At 41.6% G+C, this 14,934-nt stretch overlaps 1 protein-coding gene across 8 annotated transcripts in view; it reads right to left on the reverse strand.

The window, feature by feature from the left end:
* The window catches only part of SPAG17 (sperm associated antigen 17), a 307,771-nt gene that overhangs the window by 161,893 nt on the left and 130,944 nt on the right, over nt 1-14,934 (reverse strand). For all 8 annotated transcript variants that reach the window (XM_073310318.1, XM_073310310.1, XM_073310300.1 and 5 more), the window contains exons 10-12: nt 11,214-11,332; nt 2,568-2,705; nt 2,362-2,475 (exon numbers count right to left, since the gene is read on the reverse strand). In XM_073310318.1, the coding sequence (XP_073166419.1) occupies nt 2,362-2,475; nt 2,568-2,705; nt 11,214-11,332 (371 nt within the window). The remainder of the gene's footprint in view (nt 1-2,361; nt 2,476-2,567; nt 2,706-11,213; nt 11,333-14,934) is intronic.

The raw sequence follows: 14,934 nt of genomic DNA on the forward strand, positions 1-14,934 counted from the left end.
TTGGGACTGTCACCTGATGGGGTGAGACTACCTCAGAGCCCGTTTTCTTTGCCAGTTTGGGCCTTCAGAACCTTGTCTTATTGAGCCAGATACACTAATCTGCTGCAACACAGACCCAGAGGCTGACCCATGTCCCCAAAGCTGCAGACTTAACTGAAAACGGCTTAGCAAGTGATCCTGTCTCTAGCACGCAGACACCCAGCTCCCAATGGGATCCAAACCCCAAATGAATCCGTTTTACTCTGTATAAAGTGTATACAGGGTAAACGCATAAATTGTCCACCCTCTATAACACTGATAGAGAGATATGCTCAGCTGTTTGCTCCCCCAGGTAGTAATTACTTACTCTGGGTTAATTAATAAGAAAAAGTGATTGTATTAAATATAAAAAGTAGGATTTAAGTGGTTCCAAGTAATAACAGCAAAATAAAACAAAAACATGCAAGTCTAAGCCTAATACATTAAGAAACTGAATACAGGTAAATCTCACCCTCAGAGATGTTCCAATAAGCTTCTTTCACAGACTCCGATGAAGTGAGCTGTAGCTCACGAAAGCTTATGCTCAAATAAATTTGTTAGTCTCTAAGGTGCCACAAGTACTCCTTTTCTTTTTGTGAATACAGACTAACACGGCTGCTACTCTGAAACCTTTCACAGACTAGACTCCTTCCTAGTCTGGGCCCAACCCTTTCCCTTGATACAGACCTTGCTAGTTCCAGCAGGCATCTTAGGTGAAAAGCAGGGGATTCCATATGACTTTGATCTCCCTTGTCCTGCTCCACCCCCTTTTTTAGCTTTGGCACAAGGCGGGAATCCTTTGTCTCTCTGGGTTCCCACCCCTCCTTCTAAATGGAAAAGCACCAGGTTTAAGATGGATTCCAGTACCAGGTGACCTGGTCACATGTCCTGTAAGACCCCTATTCTCCACTCTTTCCGGCCTGACTCACAGGAAGGTTTACAAGTTAACTGACTCACAGGAACACAGGAAGGCTTACAAGTAAACGGAGCCATTTACAACCAATTGTCTTGGTTAATGGAAGCCATCAAGATTCCAAGCCACCATTAATGGCCCATACTTTGCATAGTTACAATAGGAGTTCAGAGTAATACTTCATATTTCTAGCTTCAGATACAAGAATGATACATTCATACAAATAGGATGAACACACTCAGTAATTATAAGCTTTGTAATGATACCTTATAAGAGACCTTTTGCATAAAGTATATTCTAGTTATATTATATTTACACTCATAAGCATATTTCCATAAACATATTGAGTGCAACGTCACACACAAATTCTTAGTTGGTCTATATTACTGTCCATAGTCATTATAATCAAGAAATCATACAACTAATTGATGGTCTTTGACAGAAGTATTATGATGGATTTAAAGAACTGTACTGGCTTGAGGTTTTTTTTTTTTTTTACTTTGTTCAGTTTTGCTTTTTCTTATTTTTATTATTACAGTCCCTGTCTTCTGTGTTACTTTTAATACCTTCTTCCTCTATCATATCTCCCAAACCTGTTCCTTCTTCTTTCATCCCTACTACCTACATTTTTAATGTCTTGGTCAACTCCTGCATTGACTAGTGCAACTTCCTCCTCTTTAGCCTCATGAAATCTAGACAGCTGCCCAAAAGTCTATCCAACATGCTTCTGTTAAAAGTATCTTCCCGACCCACCACTGAACTATTTCATCCTCCTTCTCCTCGAAACCCTTTATTGCCTTACAAGTTTCATCTGCATCCAACTTTTTACTATAATCTTACTCTACACTTCTGCCTACATCATGTCTAGATAACTCTTGCTGTCTTGCATGAGCGCTACACTCTGCACCTTGATGCACTTTGGTGTTCTTCTCCCATAAAAAGCTCTGTGTCTTTTTGTATGCTGCCCACTATGTTTGTCCCATCCTCTCTAATCTATTTCATTGTAGTTGCTACACCACACTCATCATTTAGTATCTCTGTGCTGCAGAAACTCTAGTTTCTTCAGAATAATAATCCCCTAGCTCAGTGGTGGTCCAAAGTGAAGCCCACAGAGTTTTACAATGTATTCCATGCCACCGTTTATATGGAAATGCAGTCACGAAAGCCAAATGTACACATAAGCACTGTGGCCAGGCCACTCAGATCAATATGGTACATTGCATGCTGGGATCTGTAGTCTCCATGGATGGCTGCAATCTGCTCCATTTTAAGCAAATTAAGTACAGCCTTTGGATTCCTGGCAAGTGGCTAATGTGACCACGAAGTGAGCAAAGTTTAAGTTCTCCTAGTCTACCTTCTAAAAGAAGCATTCTAAGTTAATGCCCTCTCTGTAGACTTTAAGACTGTTGATATAAGACACAGTATTGTACCTTTAGCAGGTGTAGCCTCTGAGACAAAATATCATGATAGTTTAATAGAAGAGGCCATTTGGGGACCACAGTCTTTTCTTCATTGTCATTAGGGAAAAAGGTGTCATAGAGATTCTATTAAACAAGAAAAAAGCACATACATTAAAAAATAATACATAGATTTATTTAGCAATTAAGGCAGTCTGAAGGTAAAAGACAATACAAACCTTTTTTTCACTCTCAGAGAGGGCAAGAGAGGGAAGGATAGAGACTATATGCTCTGCAAGGCTATGATCCAGCCCATCTGCTCGTGGTTCTGGGACCACCAGACTTGGTGGTGTAAGACCTTCTTCAGCTGCAATGACCTACCAAGCAGAAAACATGTTAGATGTCATTATAGCATTGATTTGTAGTTATCTTAAATTAAGGTTGCATCAGAGATTCCATTATAATCTCCGTATTCACATGCACATAATTTTCTCAAAAATGCTTGTTTCCAGCTGGAATTCCCAGTCCTTGTCTCTGGCCAAAGGTAAATTTTATGGAAAAGTTTGAATAAAATTTTTTCACCTCTTTTTCACTTTAATGAGGGTGAGGAAAATATTTTCAAATGAAAAAACATATTAAGAATTTTAATGCACATTGATAATTCAAAAATGGCTGCACATCACAAGTTGAACCTTTCTTAGTTGTCTTCACTAAGGACAATTTTCCAGGCTAATATGCAAATAAATTAATAATTAGAAATCAGGAACATTATGCAAAAGTTTCATTTCTTAAAGAAGTAAGGTTCACAGTCCTACAACGGTTCTTCAGCCTGGGGGCAGAACTCAGACCTTTCAGTCAACGCTTCAAGTATATATGCCCCTTCAGGTGACAAACCTGGCAGCTGAGTTAACATCCACAGATATGATGAAAACTGTATCCTTCTTAAATGAACACATTCTTATTACGGTATAACTTCAATAACTTTATCACTATACCTATTGCAGTGCATGAAAACTTATTTAAGTGTGTTTAGTCTGTGGACTTTATTAGTTAGAGAAAGGAAGTTTTTGGATAAATATGAATGAATTTTCCTATCCTCCAGCAACATTAAAATCTGTAGACACTACACTGGAGTTTATAAGCTGTGTATAGCTAGGAAAGGAAAACAATTTAGCCTAAGATAAAACCAAAATTGAAATAAGGATGTACTTAGGTTATTTCCTGGTTTACTGAGGCTCAATAAGCATGAAACATCATCCTCCCAACAATATCAGCCTGCCAGCTTTGAAATATTTTATTACTGCATGAAGGACCTGGAGGCTCCCTTTCTGTTTTCTTCTTAAGAAGTGTATCTGTATGCCCTAACCCAAGAGGCTACTCCTCTGTGAGGGAATGTAGTCTGAGCATGAGTCAAGTTTTCTCCCCACTCTGGAAGCACAAAGGAATTTTACTAGTTGGATCATCCAGCTGGAGATTCCCTTCAGTGTGGAGGAGTTCCTAGGTGCCACCAAACTGCCATCGCAGGATCCAAAGTAGGAAGCATGGTGGGGTCGGGAGGAAGAGGCATGGCTAGTGCATTGCTATGCTTCATTAATCCCCAGCTGTTAGATGGCCCCTTGAAAGCCATAGCAAGCCAGTGTAAAGTAGAATAGCACTGAGGTTGTGCTATACTATGCCAAGGCCAGGCCTGACTTGGTGCCATTCTCAAATTCATTTAGCAACTTTGTGGATCTATCCACAGTTCAGCCCATGGGATCCTATTGGGATCCAGGAAGTGGGTGGGCGGAAGCCTGCCCACTGCTAAAGGATCCCCCCCAGCCTAAGGCAGGGATCCAGAGGACCTGGAAGCCAAGTGATTTCGTGGGACAACTAATAAAATAACAGGAACAGGAATAAAAAGAAAAGGAGTACTTGTGGCACCTTAGAGACTAACCAATTTATTTGAGCATAAGTGAGTTGTAGCTCACGAAAGCTTATGCTCAAATAAATTGGTTAGTCTCTAAGGTGCCACAAGTACTCCTTTTCTTTTTGCGAATTCAGAGTAACAGCAGTTTTAGTCTGTAACAGGAACAGGAGTGCGGTCAAAGGGAACCTGGTGGGGACACCGAGCAGAGAACACCGGACAGCGCCCACCGTTCCTCGAAGGCGTCCAGGGAGAGTGGAAGCTGCCCAGTGGAACTCTGCCCGGATGCGTGAACGGACGGAAGACCGGAAATAGGCCCCACAGTCATAGGAGTCTCCACTGGCCAACCTCCTCTTCCTAGTTCATAGATGGCCATTTTAGCCAGGGCCAGGCAGTGGTTGACCAGGAGGTCCCGTGGCTTTGTGGGGCCAAGGATAGGGAGTGCATAGATAAGAAGGTGAGGGAAAAAGTGCAACCAAAAACATAACAGGATGTCTAAGAGGAGCCGTAATAGGAGCTGCAACCTGGCCCTCCAAGTAAACGTGCGCCAGGGTCTCCCTCACGCCGCAGAAAGGGCAGGTGTCTGGGATGGGGGTAAACTGCGCCAAGTACACGCCCGTGCTGATGGCCCCATGAAGGAGCCGCCAACTGATATGCCCGGTGGGCCTCGGGACTACGGTGGAAAATAGGCTGGCCCACTGGGGCTCCTCACCCTCTAGAGGTGGCAGGAGGTCCCACCACTTTGTGTCGCGGCGGGATGCAAGGGTGAGGAAGTGAAGGGTGTGGAGCACGAGCGTGTATAGATGTTTCCTTGGTGTGGTCTGGAAACGAACTAGCTGCAAGTCGTGCAGCTGGCTCACGGTGAAGGGTCTGGGGGGTGGGGGGGAAGCCGGTTGGGTCCATGGGGCAGGGGCCCGATGAAAAGGTCAGGAGGACCTGGGGTGGAGGGTGGGTAGGGGGTGCCCTCTCGCAGGACCCAGTTGAGGCAGGCCCGAGCAACGGGCGGCAAAGCGGCCCTCACCTCCTGCAGTACGAGGCCTGGAGAGCCCCATGTGCCAAGCGAGCATCGGGGGATCCAGCCAGTCTTCCCGGTCGTAGTCCAGGAGGTCTCCGACCCTGGTGACTTCTGCCAGGACCAACCTCCGGTGCACTGAGGGGGACTCCGCCACTTGCACATGTAGCTGGGGGTTGTGTAGCAGGGGCTCTGCGAGGAGATCTGCCTCCTCGGTGGCCTCCGTGGACCTGGTCGCTGAGAGTAGTTTCCAGGTCCGGAGGAGGTCCTGGTAGAAGACCGTCAGCCTGGAGAGGTCTCGTGGAAGACCTCTCGGATGGAGATGAAGGAGCTGCCAGTCATATCAGAGCCCTCGGAATCGGTGCAGGAAGGCGTGTACCAGGACTCTCCATGCCGGACTACCTGCACCATAAAGGAGCCTCTGCAGGGCCTGGAGGCGGAAGACATGGACCTGAGTACACAGGCACTTCAGGCCCTGCCCTCCCTCCTCCAGGGGCAGGTGGAGGACCCCTGCAGAGACCCAGTGCACTTCTGGCCAAAAGAACTCCAGAATCACCGTCCAGAGATTGGCCAGGAAGACCGGGGCTGGGATCAGGGTGTTGAGCCAGTACCAGAGCATGGACAGGACTAGTTGATTGAGCACCAGTGCCCTCCCTCGGAGGGAGAGGCACTGGAGTAGTCCTGTCCATTTCCGGAGCCACTCTGTCACCCTGCTCTCTAAACTGTGTCAGTTCTCTGGCAGAGACGGATGTGTGGTGGAAAGGTAAATGCCGAGATAGAGCAGCGGACCCGTGCTCCACCGGATGGCCTGAAGTGCAGGTGGGAGGGAGCTTGCCTGCCACCCATCTCCAACCACCAGGCCAGAGCTCTTGACCCAGTTGACCCAGGTGGAGGAGGCTGCCGAGTAGATGGCCTGGCAAGCCTCCACCTGCGCTAAGTCGCCCGGGTCCTGGACCACGAGGAGCACGTTTGGCGTTCAGCCCAGGGGATATTAGGCACAGAAAAAAATCTGGCCAAGTTCTTTATCTTGTGTGTGTTGCTCGCATACACACCATCCAAGGCACCTGAATATCAAGGACTTTGAATTTTTTTTGTCCCTTACAGCCAAGACACAGAGCAGAAATAATGAACTTGACCTCTTGGATACTTAATTTTCTCCAAGTGTATTTTTTAACACTATGCAGATATCCAAAGTGTGCCATAGCTTTTCAGATGGATGTAAGGGCTTGAGGTAGAAGGATCATGCAATCTCCTATGCTGTAAGAGCGACAGAGTTGATTTGAGGGAGGAACACTGGGTTCATCCTGAGCATCACTTCATCACCATGAAAAATGCAGTACTGGTGCTACATGGATAAAGTTCCTAATTCCAACACTTGTCTGGTTGATAAGGCAGGCTGAGAGAGATTTAGGTGCTAACAATATTTGCTTAGAGGAATTGGGCTAGATTCACAAAAAGAGTTACTTGAGGCTGCTTTAGGCACCTAAATCTCAGGATCAGGCATGACTGGGATTCAACCTTTGCCCCCTGCACAACTGCCACTAAACCTTGTAGACACCTAATTTGACTCAGTGAATACCTTTTTGTAATAAAAGTTCCCTAGGTGCCTATATTTCTGCCTCTGAGCATGCACACTGCTGCCTCACTGTAAATATCCAGACACACAGGCCCCAGGCAATACATAAACTGGGGAAGATACACATTCCTCTGCTTAACTCCCTACAGGGCCCTATCTAGTAAGTGTGCTCAGAGTTCACCAACTGGATTGGGACCCCACAGGTGAACTCATGCAAGACAGCATAAAGATGTGGTCCCTTAAAAATTTTAGCCCAGTGGTTAAGGTACTCACCTGGGACATTGGAGATCACCAGTTCAAGTTCCCCCTCTGCCTGACAGGAGAAGGAATTTGAACAAGGATCTGCCATCTATCATGTAAGTGCCCTACCTACTGGGCTATTGGATATTTATAGATTGCAAGACCAGAAGGGACCATTGTGATCATGAACTTCCTCAAAACAGAACTTCTGCAAAATGATTCCTAGAGCATATCTTTTAAAAAATATCCAGTCTTGATTTAAACATTGTCTGTGTAAAAGAATCCACTACAACCTTTGGTAAATTGTTCCAATGGTTAATAATTCTCACTGGTAAAAATGTATGCCCTATTTCTAATGTGAATTTGTCTAGCTTCAACTTCCAGTTATACCTTTCTCTGCTAGATTGAAGAGCCCATAATTAAATGTTTGTTCCCCATGTAGGTACTCATAGACTGTGATGAAGTCATCCCTTAGCCTTTTTGTTAAGCTAAATAGATTGAGTTATTTGAGTCAATCACTAAAAGACATGTTTTCTAATTGTTTAAGCATTCCTGGAGCATGGAGCACTCTCCAATTTATCAACATCCTTCTTGAATTGTGGACACCAGAACTGGACACAGTATTTCAGAAGTGGACACACCAGTGCCTAATATAGAGGTAAAATAACCTCTGTGCTTCTACTTGAGATTCCCATTTACGCATCCCAGGATCGCATTAGCTCTTTTGTGCACAGCATAAAACTGGAATCTCATGTTCAGCTGATTATCCACTACTACCCCGAAATCTTTTTCAGAGTCTCTGCTTCCCAGGATAGAGTCCCTCCTTTAAGTATAGCCTACATTCTTTGTTCCAAGATATATACATTTACTTTAGCTGTACAATAGAACCTCAGCGTTACAAACAACAGAATTATGAATTGACCAGTCAACCACACACCTCATTTGGAACTGGAAGTATGCAAGCAGACAGCAGCAGCAGAGACAAAAAACAAACAAACATACCAAATAAAGTACAGTACTGTGTTAAATGTAAACTGCTCAAAAAATAAAGGGAAATTAAAAAAAAAAAGATTTGACAAGGTAAGGAAACTTTCTGTGATTGTTTCATTTAAATTAAGATAGTTAAAAACAGTTTTTTTCTTCTGCATAGCAAAGCTTCAAAGCTGTAGTAAGTCAATATTCAGTTGTCAGCTTCTGAAAGAACAACCATAATGTTTTGTTCAGAGTTATGAACATTTCAGAGTTACAACCTCCATTCCCGAGGTGTTCATAACTCTGAGGTTCTGCTGTATTAGCATGCATATTGTTTGCTTGTACTCAGTTTACCAAGCAATCCAGATCACTTTGAATCAGTGATCTGTTCTCTTCATTATTTAGAACTAGGGCTGTCAAGTGATTAAAAAAAATTAATCGTGTTGTTAAACAACAATGGAATACCATTTAAATATTTTTGGATGTTTTCTATATTTTCAAATATATTGATTTCAATTACAACACAGAATACAAAGTGTATAATGCTCACTTTATATTTATTTTTGATTACAAATATTTGCACTGTAAAAAACAAAAGAAATAGTATTTTTTAATTCACCTCAAAAATACGGTAGTGCAATCTCTTTATCATGAAAGTTGAATCTATAAATCTAGAATTATATACAAAATATCTGCATTCAAAAATGAAACAATGTAAAACTTTAGAGCCTACAAGTCCACTCAGTCCTGCTTCAGCCAATCCCTCAGAAAAACAAACTTGGTTACAATTTGCAGGAGATAATGCTACCCACGTCTTGTTTACAATGTCACCTGAAAGAGCATGGCACTGTTGTAGCTGGTGTCGCAAGATATTTACGTGCCAGATGTGCTAAAGATTCATATGTCCCTTCATCTTCAACCACCATTCCATAGCACATGCATCCATGCTGATGATGGGCTCTGCTCGATAACGATCTAAAGCAGAGCGCATCGATGTATGCTCATTTTCATCATCTGAGTCAGATGCCACCAGCAGAAGGTTGATTTTCTTTTTTGGTGGTTCAGGTTCTGTATTTTCCGCATTGGAGTGTTGCTCTTTTAAGATTACTGAAAGCATGCTCCAAACCTCGTCCCTCTCAGATTTTGGAAGGCACTACTGATTCTTCAACCTTGGGTCGAGTGCTGTAGCTATTTTTAGAAATCTCACATTGGTATCTTCTTTGCATTTTGTCAAATCTGCTGTGAAAGTGTTCTTAAAACAAACATGTGCTGGGTCATCATCTGAGACTGCTATGACATGAAATTTATGGCAGACTGTGGGTAAAACAGGCTCTAAAGTTTTACATTGTTTTGTTTCTGAGAGCAGTTAGGTAACAAAAAAAAATCTAAATTTGTAAGTTGCACTTTCATGATAAAGAGATTGCATTACAGTATTTGTATGAGGTGAATTTAAAAATACTATTTCTTTTATCATTTTTACAGTGCAAATATTTGTAAAAAAAATAATATAGTGAGCATTGTACACTTTGCATTCTGTGTTGTAATAGAAATCAATATATTTGAAAATGTAGAAAAACATCCAAAAATATTTAATAAATTTCAATTGGTAATCTATTGTGTAACAATGCGATTAATCATGATTAATTTTTTTAATCGTGATTAATTTTTTTTAGTTAATCACGTGAGTTAACTGTGATTAATTGACAGCCCTATTTACAATCTCCACAATTTTTGTATCTTTTGCAAACTTGATCAGTGATGATTTTATGTTTTTTTCCTGGTCGTTAAAAAAATGTTAATCAGGTTAGGGCCAAGAACCAATCCCTGTAGGATCCCACTGGAAACACATCCACTTGGTGACAATTCCCCATTTACAATTACATTTTAAGACCTATTAGCTAGCCAGTTTTTAATCCATTTCATGTGCGTCATGTTAATTTTATATCAATTTAGCTTTTTAATCAAAATGTTGTGGGGTACTAAGTCATATACCTTAGAGAGTCTAAGTATATTACATCAACCCTTTATCAACCAAACTTGTAATCTCATCAAAAAGAGATATTAAGTTAGTTTGACGGAATCTATTTTCCATACATCCAGGTTGATCTGCATTAACTGTATTACCCTCCTTTAATTCTTCATTAATTAAATCCCATACCAGCCGCTCTATTATCTTTGACTAGATGATCATAAACATCCTTTCTGGTCTTAAAAACCTATGAATCTAAGTGCCTCAGGGAGAACTGGAGGCCAACCAACAATCAAGTGGCTCACTCTGTAAACCCAGTCCAAAAATTTAGCACATATCCAGCTAAATTAAAGCCCAACTGCACCAGAAATTTAACTTTTAACATTAGCTTTGAAAATTTTTTGATCCACCAATTCTACGGTTCTGCAGCAAGGAGGACTGTACACCTTGTTTGTTGCTGTGGAAAAAGAACAAAACCGGTCGTCTCTTCATTGGGAGAAATATCGATGAGCCAGTAATGGGCAGGTCTGAGTTTTGTCCTCAAAGCTGCGGACTGAAGATCCATTGTAGGTTGTCTGGAAACACTCCCTAAAAGCTAAAGTGCTACAAACCAGTTCTGGGACCCATGTGCAAAGGGTCATTCTTATGGAGGACCTCCTGTCCCACACTGAGAAAAGTTGACAAGCATATAGTATCAGTGATCATTTTCATTTTGCACTTGTATTATATGCTTAGTTTTGACAACTCTGAGAGAAAACACTCGCTAGCAGTTATCGTAGGCTAGATTAACCCTAGCCCTTACTCAACCATGCAAGGGAGGAAGGAGGAGCAAAGACCCTCTTAGAAAGTGGCAAAAAAGGCAGGAACTCCCTACCCTAATACTCTTCTCTGTGAGAAACTGGATGAGGAGTGGACATAGAGGACTGGGGAGTAGTAGCAGGAGCCTTGGAATAGATTGCCGAGCACATAGTGGGAGTGAGCTGCACCCTGAAAAGGAATGAAAAAACCTAACTCCTCCCCTCCATAAAGCAAGGCAAAGCAGGGGATCCTCTCTGAGTCACAAGTCCTTCCTACTGATCCTCAGTGGGTAGTGCAGCTATGTACGTTCTCTTATTTTGGGATGAACCTGATTGATTTGTCTCTCACTGATCAATTCACTATCACAGTGCTTAGCCTGACTGATGGGTATGAATTAATATGAAAATACACTCACCTGTTCCAACATGCAGTTCATTATTAAAGGAACAGAAATGAATTCTTCAGGAATCTGACTTAGCAAATCATTGTAATACCTCATGTCCACATAAGGAGGCAGAAAAGAAACTTCTTCCTCTATTGTAGAAAGCAGAAATAACATATTGAGACTATCTAGCTGGATCTGTTGGTTTTCCTTTGACTCTAGTAGATATGGTTAGTAAAAATTTCCTAATTTAACTCCTTGAATCTCTCCTATGTTTCTGAATTAGGGCTGCGGCAGTGTTGTAAGAAAATATAAGGAAAGGACCTAATTCTTAAAGCCTCTACTGCTTAGTCTGCACAGCAGTGAACTTCTACTCTTGACATATCTCCTTCCCATATCTTCATTTATTTTTAATAAAATACAAGTATTTTAATAATAAAAGAAGGATTATATGCAAAATTTAGGCGATTCAGAGTTAAGGTTCCACAGTGACATATCACATATTAGCCTATATAAAATGCAGCCGTGTGTCTCTAAACTTATTTTTAAAAAATGCAGCATAAATATAAATCACTAGTTCATGGTTCAGCTAATTTTCTACAATCTTACTTGAGAAGCAGTCTTAAAACTCAATTACAAGCACACACGATGCAAGAAAATCCTATGTGCTACGGACTCAGTCACAAGCTGCCTTCTGTACCCGTGCAGGGCAGTAAGGATGTGTATGGTATTCGTCCTCTCTGTGGGCAACTACATTTTCAGTTTGCATGCAGGGTGGAGAACAGTTGCTGTGAAGTTGCTACTGCCCCACCTGCACACACTGGTGTAGAGGCTTTGCTCCCTACTTCCAGTACACCAGTCACCACAGTTCAACCAAAAGAAACCTGCATCAGATATAGGACTGGGGCAACTTACTCACCCTTGAAACAAAGGATAAGAAGGTACTGATTTGTGACTCTGAATAACTATTTAATCCCTGGTCTGCTTCTGGGGCAGTGCAAATAAGTGCTGTTCTTTACTCAGTAGACATATTTGACCTTAATCCCTCTGTGCTTCAACTCCACATCTATAAAGTAGGGATAATACCACCCCCACACCTCACATGGTATTGTGAAAATAAATCAATTAATGTTTGTGAAACACTCAGACACTATAGCACCATAGAAAATCCCATCAGAAAATGATCAGGATTTTGAACAGCGTGCAGTAAATAAGGCATGGGGTCACAAATTGAAGATAACACAAAATATTGCATAGCTGCTCATTTAGTGACACCCTCCATCTTGTGCACTGAATAAGTCAGGGATCCTGGGGAAAATAATATGTGACCATGTACGTAAAGATTGTATCATAATGTATAATCAATAGCAAAAAACTATGTAAACACAGAGTTAAGGCTGCTTGGTGGTATGTCGCTCCTTTGCAAAATGTTGAGTTGATCAAAACTCAAACTTCTGAAAACAAGGAAATGCACCGTTAAGATTGCCCATGCAATCTTAACTATGCCTTCTTTCAGCAGTGCCCCAATATGCCCCATTAACACACATACTTTCTCTCTGGCAACCCCACAGTTGCTGAAATATACAAGCTCTTTACTTCTTTTCACAATCCATTCCTTCTCACCCACAGGATTCTACCTAACACTATTAAAAGGCAAAGAAGGAGATTAAAAAGATTGCTTACCCCATCTTCCCTGTTTCCCTCGTGCTGGCAGTAGCCAATGGAAATTATTTGCATATGCTCCCAATGCAGTCAGTGTGTTAGGTGAACCTACACTAAATGATAGAGCAATAGTTGAGCTTGGTGAAGGTGTGTTTGTTGACATGTCCTCATATCACATGAGGACATGTGTGGATTACTTTGAGGTGTGCGCAACAGAGCTGTGATTATGAGATAATGAAATCTATGTTTTGCACCTTCTGATATTATGCAAGCAAAGGGAAGAGCTGCATGTGTCTCTTCGGGACCCAGTACACATAATTTCAATGCAGAATTCTGTATGTTATATAATTAGCATGGCACAGGGGTTTTACTACAAAGGACATTGTCAGTAGTGAGCAGGGATATGAGAGCAGAGTTGCAGAAATGATCTGGAGGCAGTATCCCAAGCAACGGGGAAAATGAGTAGGGAAGTGTTGGAGGCCAAACTGGAATGACAAGCATCTCAAACAGGTTATTAAGGGAAGGCAAAAAGCCTACAAGGAATGGAAGAAGGGAAGGATCAGCAAGGAAAGCTACCTCTTGGAAGTCAAAAAGTGTAGGGATAAAGTGAGAACTGCCAAAAGACAAGCAGAACTGGACCTTCCAAAGGAAATTAAAACCAATAGTAAAAGGCCCATATAAAGAAAAAAAAAAAACAAGGAAAGAAGCCCGACCATGAAGCATTGAGGATGGGGTGGAGGTTAAAGATAACCTAGATATGGCCCAACATTTAAACAAATATTTTGCACCAGTTTTTAGTAAGGATAATGAGGAGCTTGGGAGCAGTGGCATAGCTAATGGAAACAAGGATATGGAAGCACAAATTACCTCATCCAAGGTGGAAGCCAAACTCAAACAACTTAATGGGACCAAAGGGGTGTGTGTGGATTATCTCCATTAAAGAATAATAAAGGACCTGGCACATGAAATTGCAAGCTGAATAGCAAGGATTTTTAATGACTCCATAAAATCAGGGATCATACCCTGTGACTGGAGAATTGCAAATATAGTACCTACTTTTAAGAAAGGGGGGGGGGAAGCCATCTGGGAAACTACAGGCCCATTAATTTGACCAATCGAATGCCAGGTCTTAGAACAAATTTTCAAAGACAGAGTAATTAAAGAGGAAGACGATACTTGGAATAAAAAACATCACGGTTTTACAAAAGGTAGATCGTGTCAGACCAACTTGATCTCTTTTTTTGAGAAGACAAATGATTTTTTAGACAAAGGAAATGCAGTAGATCTAATCCACTTGTATTTCAGTATGAGGCAGTTCCACATGGGAAATTATTAGTTGAACTTGAGAAGATGGGGATTAATACGAGAATCGAAAGGTGGGCAAGGAACTGGTTAAAGGAGAGATACAAGGGGTCATGCTGAAAGATGAACTGTCAGGCTGGAGGGAGGTTATTAGTGGAGTTCCTCAAGGATCAATTTTTGGACCAATCTTATTTAATATTTTCATTAATGACCTTGGCACAAAAAGTGGGAGATTGCTAATAAAATGTATGGATGACACAAAATTGGGAGGTATTGCCAATATGGAGGAGGCCTGGGAATATCATACAAGGAAATTTGGACAACCTTGAAAGGTGGAATAATAGAAATGGAATGAAATTTAATAGTGCAAAGTCATGCACTTAGGGATGAACAACATCTGGAATATTGTGTGCAATTCTGGTCTCCCATGTTTAAGAAAGATGAATTCAAACTGGAACAAGTACAGAGAATGATACTAGGAGGATCAGAGAAATGTCTCAGGAGAGGAGACTTAAGGACCTTGGCTTGTTTAGCTTAACAAGGCTGAGGGGACATATGATTGCTCTCTATAAATACATCAGAGGGACAAATACCAAGGAGGGATAAGAATTATTTAAGTTAAGGGCCAATGTTGGCACAAGAACAAATGGATATAAAGTCGCTATCAACAAGTTTAGGCTTGAAATTAGATGAAGGTTTCTAACCACTAGAAAAGTGAATTTCTGAAACAGTCTTCCAAGGGGAGCAGTGGGGGCAAAAAATGTAACTTGTTTCATGACTGAGCTTGATA

This window comes from Lepidochelys kempii, chromosome 1 (genome assembly GCF_965140265.1).
Source record: "Lepidochelys kempii isolate rLepKem1 chromosome 1, rLepKem1.hap2, whole genome shotgun sequence".
Lineage (NCBI taxonomy): Eukaryota > Metazoa > Chordata > Testudines > Cheloniidae > Lepidochelys > Lepidochelys kempii.